The sequence below is a fragment of the Eubalaena glacialis genome, chromosome 4, assembly GCF_028564815.1.
Source record: "Eubalaena glacialis isolate mEubGla1 chromosome 4, mEubGla1.1.hap2.+ XY, whole genome shotgun sequence".
NCBI lineage: Eukaryota > Metazoa > Chordata > Mammalia > Artiodactyla > Balaenidae > Eubalaena > Eubalaena glacialis.
Window position 1 is genome coordinate 52,645,585 of NC_083719.1, and position 18,651 is coordinate 52,664,235.

The 18,651-nt window shown below is 37.5% G+C and overlaps 1 protein-coding gene across 3 annotated transcripts in view; it reads left to right on the forward strand.

Moving 5' to 3' along the window:
- Positions 1–8,530: 8,530 nt before the first annotated feature.
- The window catches only part of SREK1 (splicing regulatory glutamic acid and lysine rich protein 1), a 58,422-nt gene continuing 48,301 nt past the window's right edge, over positions 8,531–18,651 (forward strand). For all 3 annotated transcript variants that reach the window (XM_061189310.1, XM_061189311.1, XM_061189312.1), the window contains exons 1-2: positions 8,531–8,841; positions 16,462–16,595. In XM_061189310.1, the coding sequence (XP_061045293.1) occupies positions 8,681–8,841; positions 16,462–16,595 (295 nt within the window). In that variant the 5' untranslated portion in view covers positions 8,531–8,680. The remainder of the gene's footprint in view (positions 8,842–16,461; positions 16,596–18,651) is intronic.

Sequence of the window (18,651 nt, forward strand, 5' to 3'; positions counted from 1 at the left end):
TTTCTACATCTGTAACTCTATTTCCGTTTTGAAGGTAAGTTCATTTGTACCCTTTCTTTTAGATTCCAGATATAAGCGATATCATATGATATTTGTTTTTCTCTTTCTGACTTACTTCACTCAGTATGACAATCTCTAGGTCCATCGATGTTGTTGCTGCAAATGGCATTATTTTGTTCTTTTTTATGGCTGAGTAATATTCCATTGTATATATTACCACATTGTCTTTATCCATTCCTCTGTTGAGGGACATTTAAGTTGCTTTCATGTCCTCACTATTGCAAATAGTGCTGCAATGAACATTGGGGTGCATGTATCTTATCAAATTATAGTTTTCTCCAGATACATGCCCAGGAGAGGGATTGCTGGATCATATGGTAGTTCTATATTTAGTTTTTTAAGGAACCTCCATACTGTTCTCCATAGTGGTTGTACCAATTTATATTCCCACCAACAATGCAAGAGGGTTCCCTTTTCTCCACACCCTCTCCAGCATTTATTGTTTGTAGGTTTTTTGATGATGGCCATTCTGACTGGTGTGAGGTGATACCTCATTGTAGTTTTGATTTGCATTTCTCTAATAATTAGTGATGTTGAGCATCTTTTCATATGTTTTTTAACCATCTGTATGTCTTCTTTGGAGAAATGTCTATTTAGATCTTCCGCCCATTTAAAAAATATATTTATTTATTTAACTGTGCTGAGTCTTAGTTGCAGAACATGGGATCTTTTTTGTGGCATGTGGGATCTTTAGTTCCCTGACCAGGTATCAAACCTGGGCCCCCTGCATTGGGAGCACAGAGTCTTAACCACTGGACCACGAGGGAAGTCCCTCTTCTGCCCCTTTTTTGATTGGGTGGTTTGTTTTCTTGATATTGAGCTGCATGATTTTTTTTTTTTTAATTTTTTGGCTGCGCCACGTGGCATGCAGGATCTTAGTTCCCCGACCAGGGATTGAACCCACGCCCCCTGCAGTGGAAGCACAGAGTCTTAACCACTGGACCGCCAGGGAAGTCCCACATGAGCTCTTTCTATATTTTGGAGATTAATCCCTTGCCTGGTTGCTTCATTTGCAAATATTTTCTCCCATTCTGAGGGTTGTCTTTTCATTTTGTTCATGGTTTCCTTTGCTGTGCAAAAGCTTTTAAGTTTAATTAGGTCCCATTTGTTTATTTTTGTTTGTAATTAGGTCCCAATAACCCTCATGAAAAGAAATATTAAAATTCTTTTAAAAATATTAGCCAAATCTAACAACACACAAAAAGGATTACACATCATGACTAAGTGGAAGTTATCCTAGAAATATCACATGGCCATTTCAAAAATTATTATGAATATGTGGTAATTAAGATAGTGTGGTATTGGTGTAAGAATAGATATATAGATTAGTAGAACAGAATTGAGAGTCCAGAAATAAAATTCTTCAACTTATGGTCAATTGAGTTTTGACAAAGGTGCTCAGACAATTCAATGCAGAATGTATAGTCTTTTCAACACTTGGTGCTAGAACAATTTGATATCATATGAAGAAGAAGGAGGAGGAGGAAGAGGAGAGGAAGAGGAAGAAGAAGAAGAAAAAGAGGAGGAAGAAGGAGAAGGAGAAGGATAATAACAACAACAACAACAATGACCCTTACCTCACACCACACATAAAATTTAACTAAGAATGGATCAGAGACCTAAATGTAAGAGATGAAAATAAAAATGTCTAGAAAAACACAGGAGAAAAATCTTTATAACCTTGCGTTAGGCAGAGATTTCTTAGATGTGACAATAAAAACACAGTCCTGGGAATTCCCTGGCATGGTCCAGCGGTTAGGACTCCACGTTTCCACTGCAGGTGGCACGGGTTCCATCCCTGGTCAGAGCCAAAAAAAAAAAAAAAAAGAAAAAAACAACCCACAGTCCATAACACAAAACATTGATAATTTGGACTTTATCAAAATAAAAAACTTTTACTCTTTAAAAGACACTATTAAAAAATGAAAAGACAAAACATTGATGCATGTCCAAAAGAAAATGAAAAGACAAGTGATGGACTGGGAAGAAATATTTGCAAGTCATACATCTGATAACAGATTCATATCTAGAATTAAAGAACTCCCACAACTGTATGAAAAGAGAAACAGCCCAATTAAAAAATGACAAAAGATTTGAATGTTTGAATAGACATATCATCAGAGAATATATATGAATGGCTAATGAGCACATGAAAAGTTGCTCAACATTATTAGCTATTAGGGAAATGGGAATTAAAAATATAATGATATATCATTACTTACATAACTCTCATCATTGCTGGTGGAAGTGTAAAATGGTACAGCCTCTTTAGAAAACAGTTGGGCAATTTCTTAAGAAGTTAAACAAACTTACCACATGACCCAGCAATCCCACTCTTAGGTATCTACTAAAGAGAAATTACACTTTTACGTGAATGCTCATAGTAGCATTACTCATAATAGCCCCAAACTAGAAACAATCCAAATGTCCATCAAATGTTGAACAAGTAAACACAATGTTGAAAATTCATACAATGGTCTACTATTCAGCACTAAAAAGGAATAAACTACTGAAACGCTTAACAACATGAATGAACCTCAAAAACATTATGCTCAATGATAGAAGCCAGACACTAAAGACTATGTATTGTATAACTAAATTTATATATAATTTCCATAAAAGGCAAATGTAAAGAAAGAGAAAGCAGATCAGTGGTTGCCAGGAGCTGGGAATTATTGGAGTTGATTTACCTTATTGGCAACACTCTTGAGATGGTCTATGAATATCTGCTGACAAAGTTCTCAGAGCTGCCCTGGTCACTTCCCTTCCTAAGATTTCTTTGTTCTGTTCTTCCTGCAAGTCCATTAAATACCTTAGTCATCTTCTTACATATTTTCTACTTTATTTAGAGTAGCCAAAGCCTGTTCTAAATATGCCCTATTTACACCCCTTCTCAGGTTTGGTTGTGCGATTATTTCTTCTACTCTATTACTGTCTACACTTTCCTCTCTGTTGAAGCTAGCAAGAACAATTTGTTAGTAATTTAAAAAAATTATGCCAATGATAGGGTTCCAGAACTAGCCCACTAGGGACATCATGAACTAATTGAGAGTTCTGGATATTGAAAGAAGAGGGTCATGTGGTTTAGCACAGGAAAAGACTAAAAAGACTAAGAGAGTTTCTGCTTTGGGGAGTTCCCTGGTGGCCTAGAGATCCCTCAAGCTGCGCAACACAGCCAAAAAAAGGGAATTACCTGGCAGTCCAGTGGTTAGGACTCTGCGCTTCCACTGCCGGGGGCCCTGGTTCTATCCCTGGTTGGGGAACTTAGATCCTGCAAGCCGAGTGGCCAAAAAAAAAAAGTTTCTGCTTCATTTCTGGATAAGTCCTATTTCGAAACACCCCACACAATACAGTAAGTCCCCTACGTACGAAACTTCAAGTTGCGAACTTTCAAAGATGCGAACATGCGTGCCAGCCCCTGTATGTCAGCTGTTGTACTGTACTACTCTACTTTTCAAGGTACTGTACTGTAAGATTAAAAATGTTTTCTTTATTTTTTGTGTTTGTTTTTTATGTACGTATTGTTTGTGTGAAAAGTATTATAAACCTATTACAGTATAGTACTATACAGCTGATTGTGTTAGTTGAGTACCTAGGCTAACTTTGTTGGACTTATGAACAAATTGGGCTTATGAATGTGCTCTCCGAATGGAACTCGTTCACATATAGGGGACTTCCTGTACACACACAGGGGCACTCATGCATGCACAGTTCTCACTCCTTTTCTGATTCTTTCTAGAACAACTGATTAACCTTCCTTCCAGTGTGTTCTTGCTGTCTTAGGACTACAATCTGCAATCCTCCTTCAAAGATAGGGCTACTTACAGATCCTTCCTTACCTAAAATTACTTCTAAATTATTCTCTACTGTCAAATTTCCTTTAAAATTCCATAGAGTAGGTTTGCTGCAGATCTCGCTTGTTTGAAAAGCAAAACAAGACTGAACAAAGGCACCAAGACCTATTCTTATAAGTACAGTCCACACTCATCTGCGCCCCTTCCCAGCTCAAGCATTCTCTTCCTGTCACTGTACTCTCCAAAGTCACCTCTAGGTTCTAAATCCAATACTGTACATGCATAAAATTTTAATGTATATCTTTCTCTTTTTGTTGTTAATTTACTTGCTAGAGTTTATCATTCTTATTTTTGGTTTCTGGTTTGCTCTTATGGGTCTGTTTTACTTATGAGGAGACCTTTTTTCCTGCACTGCAACTTTGTTACTGCTTGTCTTATTTAGAAGATGTTGGGTCAGTAGGCAGACAAAATCAAGGGGCCTCGTGATGAAGAAATATCTGCAAATTGGGGCCATGAAAATGATTACAGAGATTGGAGACAGAACATACTAGCATGGAGGCTGGAATTCTAAAATGAATCTCAGAGGGCCAGGGTGGAGCAGTCTGAAATTGGTCAGAGTGGCAGAGCTAGGACATGCCAAGGGGTGGGAAATTTGGCTGAGAGATTCATAGAGGAATCAGTGGAAGTGACAATGACACTGTGACCTTCGCTTCTCTAAACTGGTTCATGTCGCTTTTGTCTCAGTAGTCACATTATATCTACCCATGGGTACATTTTATTCCTGATTTTGTCATCTTTGCAGACTTTGACACTTTTTATCATTCTTTCCTCCCTACTCTTCATTTTTTCCCATTAAAACTTTTCCTCCCTCAACTTTTGTGACTATCCTCCCTCTTAATTTTCCTCCTGGCTTGGTTTTATTTATTTTTTTATTTTTGGCTGTTTGTTGTATTTGTCCCTTTAATGTCACCCAATGCATTTCTCACGCTACACATGTACCTGGCATAACTGTATCTATTTTGAAGCTTAAATCACATACTTTATCTTAGTTCTGGACATTTTCCTTAAATTTCACTTCAGGAACTTGTCCATAATGGATTTCAATATTTTTTGCTCCTTCTTTACAAATTTGCTCTTCGTTCTTATTTTTGGTCCTAAACTATGGCACTATTACACAGTCCCTCAGGCCAGAAACAAATTCCTCCCTCTGCTTTACCATCAACAGTAGATTACTAAATCTACTAAGTACCACTTTACAACCTTCTTAACCAGTGGTGCTCAAACTGGGGTTCTTGGGGGCTTCCCTGGTGGTACAGTGGTTAAGAATTCGCCTGCCAATGCAGGGGACACGTGTTCGAGCCCTGGTCGGGGAAGATCCCACATGCCGCAGAGCAACTAAGCCCGTGCGCCACAACTACTGAAGCCCGTGCGCCACAACTACTGAAGCCCGTGTGCCTAGAGCCTGTGTTCCGCAACAACAGAAGCCACTGCAATGAGAAGCTCGCGTGCCACAACGAAGAGTAGCCCCTGCTCGCCGCTACTAAAGAAAGCCCACGCGCAGCAACGAAGACCCAACGCAACCAAAAATAAATATATAAATAAATTTATTTTTAAAAAATGGAGCTCTTGGATCACCAGCAGCACCATCACGTGGGAACTTGTTAGAAATTGAAATTTTCAGGCTCCTCCTCCAGATCTACTGAATCAGAATATCTGGGGATGGAGCCAGCAATCTGTTTTAATGTGCCCTCCAGGTGATTTTGATGCACATGAGAGTCTGAGGACCAGTGTTCTAAACAAGTGGTAGTTAATCCTGGGATCTATGGTTGGGCTTGATGAAGACCAAAAAACGCTTGTAATTCTATCTAAAACCAAGTGTATGTCCATATATATTTTTCTGAATGGATAGTTTTTATTCCTTTTATTCTTAAATGGGTTCAATGACCCTAAATTTGGGACTGTTTCTTGCTTTCCATTGCTACCACCACTTACCCTTCGAACCAGTCCCTTTGCCTCTAGTTTCCACCCTTTTCAATATATCTCCATGTTGCAGTGACAACAATCATTCTAGGAATCTTGACATAGTCACTCTCCTGCTCAAACATCTTCAACAGCTCCCGACAATTTGTGATAAAGTAACCTCTTAGCATGACAAACAGCATCTTTCATCAAGGCTTATTCTTTCGTGTGTATCTCTAGTCATTCTCAGCCTTTGGTCTAGCAATACTAAACTTTGAATATTCTGGACCTCACTTCGGCTCTCATACCTTTCTGCTTTTGTATATTCTTCAAGCTCAGTCTGGAATGCCCTTCACTGCTCCTCCCTCCCTCCTTGTCTGGCTAATTCCTATTTGTTCAAGATTCAGTGCAAGCAACATCTCTCCTGGGAAGACTTCCACTGGCACTAAGGTTAAGTGGCCTTCCTATATGCTAACCCTAACCCTATATGCTCCCAATTTTCCCTGCGCTTATCCCTCTGGTAGTAGTTCTCAAACCTTTTGGTCTTAGGACCCCTTTACTCTTTACTTTTAAAAATTATCAAGGACCCTAAGAGATTTATGGGATATCTATCTATATTTATCATATTAGAAATTAAATCTGGGACTTCCCTGGTGGCGCAGTGGTTAAGAATCCCCCTGCCAATGCAGGGGACACGGGTTTGAGCCCTGGTCCAGGAAGATCCCACATGCTACGGAGCAGCTAAGCCTGTGTGCCACAACTACTGAAGCCCGCGTGCCTAGAGCCTGTGCTCTGCAACAAGGAAAGCCACCGCAATGAGAAGCCCTTGCACCGCAAGGAAGAGTAGCCCCCGCTCGCTGCAACTAGAGAAAGCCCGTGTGCAGCGACAAAGACTCAACACAATAAATAAATATATCAAAAAAAAAAAGAAATTAAATCTGTGAAATTTAAGATTTAAAAAACCCATTTAAAAATAATTATAAACCTGTTATGTACTTATATAAATGATGCATTTTTTCAGCCTGTTCCCAATGGCTATGCGGGGTAAATGATGCATTTTTATGATAAAGTGATATTTCCCAAAAAAGAATTTTGAGAAGAGTGATATTGCATTGCATTTTTCAAAGCTCTTTGATGTCTGGCTTAATAGAGGACAGCTGGATTTCCCTATCTGTGCATTCAATCTGTTGTGATATGTTTTTGTTGAAACATATGAAGAAAATCTGGTCTCACATAGATAAGGAGCTGGAAAAGGGGAAACTATTTTCATAGTCTTTCTAGATAATTCTAGATATTCTTGTTTGATACTACACCAAACTGGACATGTGATAGTTTCTTAGAGTGCAATTTCAATGTGGACTGAATCTGAAACCATATCAATTAACTTTTTGTATTCTGCTAGATTAAAATCCATGGGTCCATCCACTTTGATGACTCTTTTTGATTCTGTAATAGCATGCATTGGTTACTTTGAAAACAGTGGTTCACTGAGTTGTAGAGATTTTCAAATGGTCACTTATTTCAATATATAATGTGAAAAACTACGTTTGTTAATATCACTGGTGTTTTTAGCAGGAAAGTCTAAATACTGGAAAGCTGTCAAGCTCAAGGTGGTGGATACAAATTTTAAAAATTTTGGATTTTTGTGTGAAAACTCGAACAATCACACAAGTGCTTTTTCTGGAGATGTTCATCCTACTTGGGCATGCAGCAGAAGTACTTACCATTTCTTCACACATATTAAAAAGAGGTGTATGCTAGGGTGAAGATTTAATAAAATTAATAATTTTTACTCCTTTGTCAAGGACATTCTTAAGTTAAACTAGCTTACTTTCAAAATCATAATTTTTGTATGCTATGAGTGCCAGGAGGTGAAGAATACAAAATACCAGTAGTAGTGCAGTTTGACACCACTTCCTTGATTCCTGCTAAGGTGCCAGCAGTCACTCACTACTGCTTTTACAACATCAGTGCAATTGTCAACAAAGTGAAAAAGATCAACAGAGTCTTAGTATTATGGAAACGGTTTTGACCTTGCAGAATCACTCAAAAGGCTTCGAGGACCCTCCAGGTTCTGTGAATGGCATTTTGGGAACAGCTGCCCTAGTTTCCCATACTACTGTTACTTGTCTCTCATTAGGTTGCAACGTCTATGTGGACCTTCTGTAACTGTCTTTTACGTGCTCTTGTCTAACAGTGTCTGGTACATAACACTCAAATATTAATACCTGCATAGTGAGCGAATAAATGTTATAAACGACAACCGCAAAGCCTTCATCTTAACTGCTTCCTTAATTCCGTCAAAATTTACACGTTTTGTAAAATTTCCCAAATTTTTTCACAATTAGGACTATTTTAAAATAGTCGGGGCGAGGGAGCTGCGTGTCACTATAATGACACGTTATAGTTCGGTCAAGTATTGATCTGCGATGCTCGAGAGTCATTCCTTCTTCACAGCTCCGCACCAGCAGGCCAGGCCTCTTGGCTCCCCAGGCCTATCTAGTGTAAAGATTGGAAAGAGGTGGGTCTCCCATGTTCACAGGAACACAAGAAACTGATCGAGTGGAGGCCGGGAAAACACTCGATCAAACCCTTGCCGGGGAGAAGTGCAGCGAGAGAAACAGCCTCAGGTACCCGGGAGCCCCAGGCCGAAGCCCCGCGAGATCCGCCGGGTTGCCGGGGCGACGCTTCCGGCTGGCGCGCGCAGCCCTGGGAGCAGGGGAGCTGTGAAATGGGCGGCTAGACTTTCCCGCTGCCGTGAATTCGCCGGCGGGAGCGCGCTCGCGGCCGCGCGTTCTCCGCTTTCCCGGCTCCGTCGCTGACGCGTCGTAGACGTTGGGGAGGCAGGCAGCTGCAGCGGGATCGGGATGAACAGCAGCGGCGGCTTCGGGTTGGGCTTAGGCTTCGGCCTCACCCCTACGGCGGTGATTCAGGTGACGAATCTGTCGTCGGCGGTGACCAGCGAGCAGATGCGGACGCTTTTTTCCTTCCTAGGAGAAATCGAGGAGCTGCGGCTCTACCCCCCGGAGTAAGTGCTCAAGCTCGGCTGGGGGAGGGGCGCGGGCGCCAGAGAGACCTCGGGAACCGAGGCATGGGGGAGAGCGCGGACGGGGGCGCGCGGTGTCAGTCACGTGACCGCCGGGTTTACCTTGGTGCCCATGTTTGATTAGGGCACCGCGTCCCGGGCCCAACGCTCCTGCTTTCCTTGTTAGTCGTATTTGGTGGGTTAACTTCTGCACAGAACCCTTACAGAGGAGTTAGAGAGGTTGCCTTTTTCGTGCTTGCCGGACTATGGTCGCCGCCGGGTCCTCGAATTCAGTGCCCTTCCTCCCCTTCTTTTTTTTCCCGAACTTAAGATGGCCGCAGGTGGGCCCGCGGTAGTCCTCATGGCAAGCCCCTGATAGCGTTTTTGCAATGGCAAATCGCGGAGACTGCGCCTGATCAACTGTCCAGTTCTTAGTGCCTCAGTGTCGGACCGTTGTTGCTGACGGGGAAGTGTGCAGCTAATGACGGATGGAATTAGGCCTATATTTGTCCCTAGGCCTGTGTTCACAAATTTAGCATCTTCTTGGTTCATCTAACCGAGCCCATCCATGTTGTTAAAGATCATGTCTGTTCACCCTTTTGGCAACGGATTAAAATTTCCTCCTAGAAGGTCACACCGTCCTAAACCTTTCAGAAAAAGTAATAGTCCGTACAGGATTACTCCTGCTGTATACTTTTAAAAGTCCAGATCTGAGCTGGCATTCACAGTTCTCAGACACTTCCCAAGTAGTGTATTTTGAAGTAACATTTCCCTTGTACAGTACTATCTACTCACAAAATTTGTAAGGGGTTGAGGGTTGTTTACTTTCTTACAGGCATAAACTTTTTTAAAGCTAGAGCTTAGAATATGAAAATTCTCAGTATTTTGTTCATTTTGTCAAAATCCTTTGAAGGAAGGGATAGTAGTTCCCCAGGATTTCTCTCCTTTTTAAAAAAATTTGTATTTGACTTTTTGGTTTGTTTCATAGTGATGCATGTAGACCTATTTTTCTTCGGTTTTCTCTCTGTAAGTATATTGCATTGCTACTGCACAGATATTGATAAAAGTTGGTGTTTGGATTTTTAAATTTTACTTAAGTTTTTCTTCTCATTTTTGTTTTGAAATATTTCATGTATACAGAAAAGCTAAAGAATAACTCCCATGTTCCCTTCATCTGCATTTATAGTTTGCCACAGTTGATTTCTGTCTTTGTGTCTCCCTCTCCCTCTCTCCACCTACACACACAGATACCCCTACAACCCTCCCCTCTCCCATGCTTTTAAAAGTAGTTGCAGACACCATGACTATTCATTCCTCAACACTTAAATGTGAATCTCTTAAGAAGTACATTCTCCTACATTACCACAATACTATTAACATATCCAAGAAGTTTAACATTGATTAAAATATAACATCTGAATTTCTTCAGTTATTCTGATAATGCCTTTTTTCCATTTTCTTTTTCTGATCTAGAATATAATCAGATCACTCAATGCATTTGGTTATCTCTAATCTAGGACAGCCACCCCTCCACCCTCCCAGTTGCCTTTTATTTTTTTTCCCAGTCACCTTTTTAAAAGTTTTTCATGACATTAATATTTTGTCTTGTAGTTTGTGTTGTAGAATGACTCATCTGGGTTTATATAAATTGGTTCTACATGAATAGATTCGGTAATACAGTTTTGTCAAAGATGCTTCATAAGGGCATGCACATGTATCTTTACTGACTAGCCATCTCATGTATAGCTTTGAATATCTTATAACTTTTGAAAGTGCTTTCAGCTATCTCTTCATTTAAGCACTCAGAACATTTCTTAATAATTGAGAACTGTTTGGAGGAGTGTTGTATTCTGAAAGAATTGGAATCAAATAGTAAAATATTTTGTACATGATTGTAAACTAACCTTGCTTTCAAGGTTGTGATAATAAGGTGTCTCATGGGCAGAAGAAATATATCACAGAATATTCTTCATTGCCAACATAACACCACTTACATAGTTGAAAAATGCACTTGGGTGGCAATATGCTGCCAGTTATCAGCTGACATTTAGTAATGGGCTGTTTTTTGAAATCAAGTGTTAGTTGCTTGGAGTTTAAAAGTCAGAATAAAAAAGCTCGTTACTTAAACAGTGCATTAATATAGAATTATTGTGTCACAAACTGTAGTACATTTTGCAAAATTGTAACATAAATATAACACATATAGGCCAGGCAAAATCCTTGACCAGTTTTTCTTAAAGGCAGTCAGTCCCTATTCTTGTTTTTCACAAGTATTGACGTGCTTTTCTAATGGCACGTTTTCTGTTTGCTCTGTAATGAAGTTGTCATAACCTGGTCCTTATATTAAAGATGTGTTTGCAGATTTGGGCCGAAATGCATAAAAATGCAATAGTAGTAGTTGTATTGAAGACAGATAATTCTATTTTGCAATGTTGTGGAAACAGTATTTTATGATTAATCTTTGGAAGCTGAGTAGAAATTCATTTGTTTTAAATTTGGAACGATACTTCTTTAATATAATGTGAGAATAGTTTCTCATTAACATTTTAAGAATTTGGTTGCTAATATGAAAATTCAGGTTTTTAAATTTAATTTTTTTTGGCATGAGGCCATGATTCAGTTTCTTTTTAAACATTAAGAGTTGGTGTAAACATTCACTGTAAATATTAAAAATTCTTATTAGTGCTGCCAGATGATAAATATCCAGAATTTCTGTTTTAACTTTTTACTGAATAAGGGAATCTCATACATCATGAAAACCTTTTTACAATGGTAAGAAATCTTTGTTGTTTTTTCAGTAAGCTTTTCATGGAGGTATAAGGTGCAGAAGAGTGCAGGGATAAGTGTGTACAGCTTGTTGAATTTTCACAAAGTGAACACATCCAGCACCCGGATAGGATTCTCTGTGCCCTAGGAGTTCTCCTCTCCCCCATCAAGTGCATAATACCCCTAGGGTAATCCTGGCCTGATTTCTAACATCATTTCTAACATCAACACCTGTGTTTTTTTTGTTTTTTGTTTTTTTGCTTGCTGGTTTTCTTCACTTCTCTGGTCTTTAAAAGTACTAATAAGGTAAAAGCTGTCAACTAGCTAAAATTAATATAACCAATATAGTCACATCAGGAGAAATAGAGAAAAAGGTACACCGCCAGTGATCCTACCACCCTATCAAAACCTCTCTCCAGTCCTTTTTACATGCATTTATTTTAACATAGTGTAATCAAAGGATTTATACACTGTTACTGTAAACTTTTTTCGCTCAGCCTGTGGTAAGCATTTTTCATATTGTTGTGTTTTATTTATTGTAATATTTAAAGGCTGATGTCTCAAGTGTGTATGTGTGTTTGAAATTCTGTCATTGAATTTTAGCTAGAAGTATTTGAAAAATGTGTATTTTTGATTGTCCACAGTGATTGGAGGGCCTCTGGCATTTAGTGGGTAAGTGTCAATAATTCATAAGGAAGTCTTACAGAAAGGAGAATTGTGGCATCCAGACAATCACTGGAGCCCTACTGAGAAACCCTGTTATACATTGTATCAGTTAATATTTTCATACATAATGCTATATACTTTGTCCATGTTTTGCATTGTATCTTTTTTGATAGATTCTCAAGGGATGTATATTAATATAATAAAGTATTGGACAGTATTACCACATTGATTTTTTACAAGATTGTACAGTGCCATCACCATGTTTAATGAAAAATAAGATAACCAGTTAGGGTCTAAGAAATTTAACTGGTGCTCAAAAAGTTGGTTCTGTGATTTCTCCATTAAACTCCCAGTGAGAAATTCTGATTTGTTTGAAAAGTGATTGTGAAAGGTTTTATATTTAAAGAAACAAAACAAAACTTGATTCAACAAATGAGGTCAAGGTAAAATCTGCTATATTTGACTACTGTTACTTTTTTTAGAGGCGTACATTTAGACCAAATGGAATATGTAACCCCTTTTAAAAATTAAAAGTGTAGGTCAGAGTTAAATTTGAAAATGATAATCCTATTTAATTTTTTAAAAAGTAAATGTTATTTAATAGCCTAGATATACTAGAGAGGAAGATCTAAATATAAGATTTGGTAATATACTGATTTATAAATCTGTAAATACACATTTGTTTGCTGAGATATCTGTATTTAGGCTTGCCACTGTATTATTTTAGCCTATAATATTCAAAATAAAAGTGTTACTGCCTCTCCTGAAAAGCTCATATGTTTACATTTTTTATAAAGTAAATACTGTGTTGCTCTTACTCTCTATTTTAAGGAAGGTAATTGGAGATGAAGATGAAAAAAATTGCTTATAGCACTAGGATCCATGCTCTTACTATAATGCTGTTCAGAACAGATCAGCATCTTTTAACCAGTTTTTGGGCTTCTCAAATCTCAGTAGTGTGTGGTTTACTAACCGGGTTCACATTTCTTATTCCTGTGGATGTTTTAAATTTGAAATGATGTGGTTTTCAAGTAGGGATATTTGGAAATGCTTGTAGTTTTCAACAGTGATGATTTAGGTTTCCGTCCTTTCACAAAAGGATCTGTCAATTTAGGAAATACAGTTTCAGTGGTGGCTTGTCAGGTTCTTCAAGTGCTAAAAGAGAGTGTTCTTGCTGAAATTGCTAGGGCTTTAGTTGTAATCATAGTTTTTTTTTTTTTTTTTGGTTGCAAAGGACAGAAACAGTGTTCCCTAATCTAGCTCAAGAAGAGACATTATTAAAAAGAAGAGATTTCCCTGAGTAGAAGAATAAAGACTAGGCCTCATGGGAACTGGGACTGGGAACCAGAAGGGTATCAGCATCCAAGGCGACTGTCTGCCTCTTCCTGTCAGGCTTTATTGTCAGCTCAGTTTGTTTCTGTGTATCTGCTCAATTTCTTTTCAGACCTGTTCTGTACTCATGTGGCATCCGGCCCAAGCCCTTACTCTAAGTGACTTTCAAGTTCATTTGGTCAGGCCACCCAAATTACAGGTTTCGGGTTAGCCAGTGAAATAAGCCCTTGTATCATGTAGCTGATCAGTTGTGTCTGAAAGCTTGCAAGATCTGTTGAGGGTTTCACGTAAGGCAACTGTGCTGAAAGTATATAGGATGTATTGGTAGCACATACGGGAGGGGGTACCTAGTCACTTTGATATTTTAAAATGGCTTTCCAGAAAACTTGGAAACTTGAGCCTTGAAGAAAAGTGGAATTACTGTTCAAAAAGGGAGTAAGAGAGCACATCATAGCCAAATGAAACAACATGTACAAAGATGGCCCAGATGGTTCAGGATGTGTTCTGGGAACCACAAGTATTTTTATGCCTGGATTTTTTAAATGATGAAGCAAAAAGAGAAGGGTGTCTCTGAGGAAATTTAAGCAGTTGCATGACATGAAGAGATTCAGGGTTTAGAAAGATTACTCTAACAGCTTTTGTGGAAGATTGTTAATAAGGAGGAGTTGAGATTGGAGGCAGTGTGATTAGTTAGGAGCCATTGTAGTAATCCAGGTGAGAAATGATATGGGCCTGGATGAAGGCATTGATACTGAGAGTGTTGAAAGAATTAATGTGACAAATATTTGGGAGGTAGTCTTCATAGGATTTAAAGACCAATAGGATGAAAAAGAAGGAAGGGTCACGGATGGAAACAACCCACAAATCTCAGTAGTTTGATTAAAAACAAGATTATTTCTTATACTAAAGTGGTGGGGTTGGGGACTCTACTCGTTGTAGTCACTCACTCTGGGATGAAGCTGATATATCAGCCACCCATCTCTTTGATGTTGCCGGTCACTGTGGCAGAGAAAAAGAACCAAGCAGTGGCCCTTAAGGCTACTGAATAGGAACACATGTCAATTATGCTCATATTTAATTGGCCAAAGCAAATTGCACGGCCACACCTAACTTCAAGGAAAAAAGAAATAGAATTTTATTACGTAGCCAGAAGGAGATTTGGAAATATTTGGTGAACAGTACTAATGATGGTCACATTAGTGACTTCCAGATTTCTGACTTAGATAATGTGGTAGTATCTTTAACTGAGGTATGAAATTAGGACAAAGGGCAGGATTGATGCAGAAGGAGGGTAATGAATTTAAGAATAAGTTCAGGGGTGGGTCCTGTGACGATCAACGTGCAGTATGCCAGCAGGCACTTGGATCTGGGAATCTAGAGCTCTGGAGAGGCCTAAATTGGTGACTTGGTAATGTATAGGTGAGTTAAGTCTGGATGCAGATGTGTTTACCTCATGGCAAGTACAAGTGCTTGACTTACATGTTGAGTAGAGGGAGGTTGTTAGAGAGGGCTGGCTTGAAGCCTGAATCCGATCGATGGCCTTAGGCAGGAAAGAATTGAGTTGGGTTGGGTGAGAAAGAGGTAGAGTTTTACTTTTATTTTTGCTACTTTAATTAGCCTGACTAGTTATGTTAATAATAATATATGTAGTTTCAAGTTCTAAATGCAAATATATTTTATTATCTTAGTGTTTGGTTAATATCATAAATATATTTAGCCGTTAGCAAGCTGGATTTGTTGCTGTATGTAATTTTTTAATTTAAAAAAATGAATATTTATGGAATTACAAATTAAGTAGTACATTAAAGTGGCTTTAAAATTCTTGATTAATTGAATAATTAAGGTTGCATGAGATTTGGAATTAGATGATTAGACTTTAAATCTCATCTTTGCCATTTACTGGGTCTAGGATTATGGTGAACTTCCTTGACTTGTTTTGTAAACTAAAGTAAATTATTGTTGCTGCACAATGCATATTTAGTATTTTTCAAATGATCTTTTTTTAGTGTGAAAAATTTAATATTTTAAAGGATTGTACATTTATGTTAAACATTAGCTGTATATTTAGTGTCTTTTTTTACTTGCTAAAGACAATTACAGATTTTAATTGAACATAATTATGGGCAGGTTGACAAAATGATCCTTTATGAGGATAGTGTATTTTGGAATCTAACACGATGGATTCATATGGTGGAAAAATTGCTTTCATCTGTGCTGTGTCTGGCTTCTTTTTCCTGTAGTCCTGCCTAGATTAAATGTAGTAGGACTTATAAGAGTCTTTGCTCTTTTGCATATAAAATATGTAAAATTTTGTTTGTAAAATTTTTTGTCTGGAAAATCACAATGCTGCCTAGCCTGAAGTAGTCCAGTATATGCAAAAGACCTTAATTTTAATTCCAGGTTATCTGATTGTTTCTAAGACTGTTGTGAAGTTTTTAGTGATTTAAATGCCAGGAATCACATTAGGGAGGGTTGGAAGTAGTTAGAAAATTTGAAGTGTTGAGGATTGGGGCTTTTTTATGAAACGGGATTTTGCCTATTGATGATGATGCACTGATTGAACATCCTTGGGTTAAGTCAGCTATTTTCCCATTTCACTCAGATTAAGAAGGCATTAATTTAAATTTCAGGTTTTTAGCAAATAAGGCTATAGGCCTGCCTAGATTTGCCTTCAGTCGTTGCAGCAAATCACCATTAAAAGACTAAGTTCTGCTATTTCATGTCTTAAGGATCCTCAGCAACAAAAATTCCTGTCTTGATTGTAAGATTATGTAAAGATCTAAGTAAGAAATTTTAAATGAAAACGACAAAACCAACCAAATGTTAATTAGTCCAATTGTTTTTCTTTTTATCTTGCAGCAACGCACCTCTTGCTTTTTCTTCCAAAGTATGTTATGTTAAGTTTCGTGATCCATCAAGTGTTGGCGTGGCCCAGCATCTAACTAACACGGTTTTTATTGACAGAGCTCTGATAGTTGTTCCTTGTGCAGAAGGTTAGTATCTCACATGTTTTTTTTCAGTTATTTTAATCTCTGTCCCGTCTGTTACTACCATTGGCTTTCCTAGAAATTGGCAAGTAGATATGGTGTGTATGTGTAAGAATGAAATTTGGAGGTGGAAAGGATTTTACGTAATAATAAAATATATTAAAATGGTTAATTTATTACTTATGTATGTTTGAGATTTTATAGCTAAACATTTAAAAATTTATAAATTACTTGGCTTCTTTGGTTTGCTTTGACTTTCTGTGTTCAGTTTGCAAGTTGTAAAGAAAGCTTTTTGAAATTAAAATATTAAATTGGTAGAGGACATTATTTAAAATGTGTAAATAAGTAAGCATTTGCCCCTGTGTATACCTATTAATGACATTACATAAATAAAAACAGTGTACGCATTTCGCAAAATGGGGGTTAGGTAGTAATTATGTTTAAGAAGAATATTCATTTTTAAGCTTTAAAGCATCTTCTTAAGGTAATTTACCTTAATTGTTACTGAGACCATTATTTTACATTCAGTGTAATTTGCTGTGCAACTAGAATTTACTTTTTAATTTTACTGGGTTTTTTTTGTGGGGGAGGGAGGGGTGGTGGTGGTGGTGATTAATTGAAGAAAAATCATGGAAAGCAATTTTCCAAAGCCTCCATCAAGGAAATAGTTGTTGAAGGTGGAAACAAGGCCAAAGGCCTTATAGTAATGTGTTAAATTTTATGACATAACCTGCTTTAAGAGCTAATTATTATTAATGCCTATTTTTTTAGTAACTTCTATTTGCAGAGCCATTCACATTCATTATACTAGGCTGTGCTGAATTTGACAGTTCTGGTGTGTAATTAACTTTTATTCAGAGCACTGACTATGACATGTATACATGGATTTTAGAATTGGGTTATTATAATTTAAATGTCTTTAAAATATATTTTCACTGGTGGCTGGTGGTAACTGTTTTACAACATAAAAATTTTACCTGAAACAATTTAAGGAGCTTTCATACGTCATGTTTTAAAACTTTTTTTAGAAACCAGGCTCACATTAAAATACTGTATAATAAACAGTTTGCTACACTTTCAAGATTTTATGCATATTTCAGGATGCCTGTTCTGGGATGTCAAAAACATTAGTCGGATACAGTGAGTATTACTCTGTTATTTTTGATGTCCCAGAATAGGACATTCTGGATTTTTTCAGATAAATTTGAAAGTATTTTTCCCATGTCTGGGGGTTAGAGTGGGGTAGGGAGAATAAAATAAATAATAATGAATATAGTAGAATAAATAAAAAATGAATTAAAGTTAATTATTTGCTAAATCTATCTTTATCTACTAATCTGTAAGGGGACAGTGACCCCAAAATTGGAGAACAAGGTGAGAAAAGAGCTGGTAATGATTTAGTTCTGTATACCAAGTTCATACCAATTTCATACCAAGTAAACTGCATGGGAAAAAATAAATCAGGTAGAAGGTTTACTAAATGGGAGTGTTAATTGTATCAAAAAATTATGCCACCAGCAGCACAGTATCTTGTGTGATTTTAGCTTATTTTTGAACTGGAAGGAAAAATTTTATTAGTGTGGCTCTGTTGGAACCTTGCTATATTCCCATAAAATTTTTCATATATTGAGAAGTGACCATGGTTTGTCATAAATGTTCAAGATTATGGGCATGTAGAGGTTCCTTTTTGTTTGTTTGTTTTACTTGATAGAAATAAATAAATGCACGTTTATTATAATGGCTTTTGAATATTTTTAGTATTAACAAACTGAGACAAAATTTCGCTATTTTTGAACGTGAAAATTCAAGCATATTTTTATTCCAGTTTAGTTGTAAGTATTTTAGAACACTAACCTATAAAATAATTTGTATTGGAAAAACATTCAGATACACATTTTTCATTAAACTAAATACAACAGAAATGAATTTATAGAACCTGAAGAATGTCACAGTGAGCTGTTAAAAGATCTGATTATGCACTGCAAGCAAAGTAATAATATATTATTTTGTTAAAAAAGATAGCAAAGTGAATTTGAAATAAGTCAAAGGAAAGAGTTCCAGT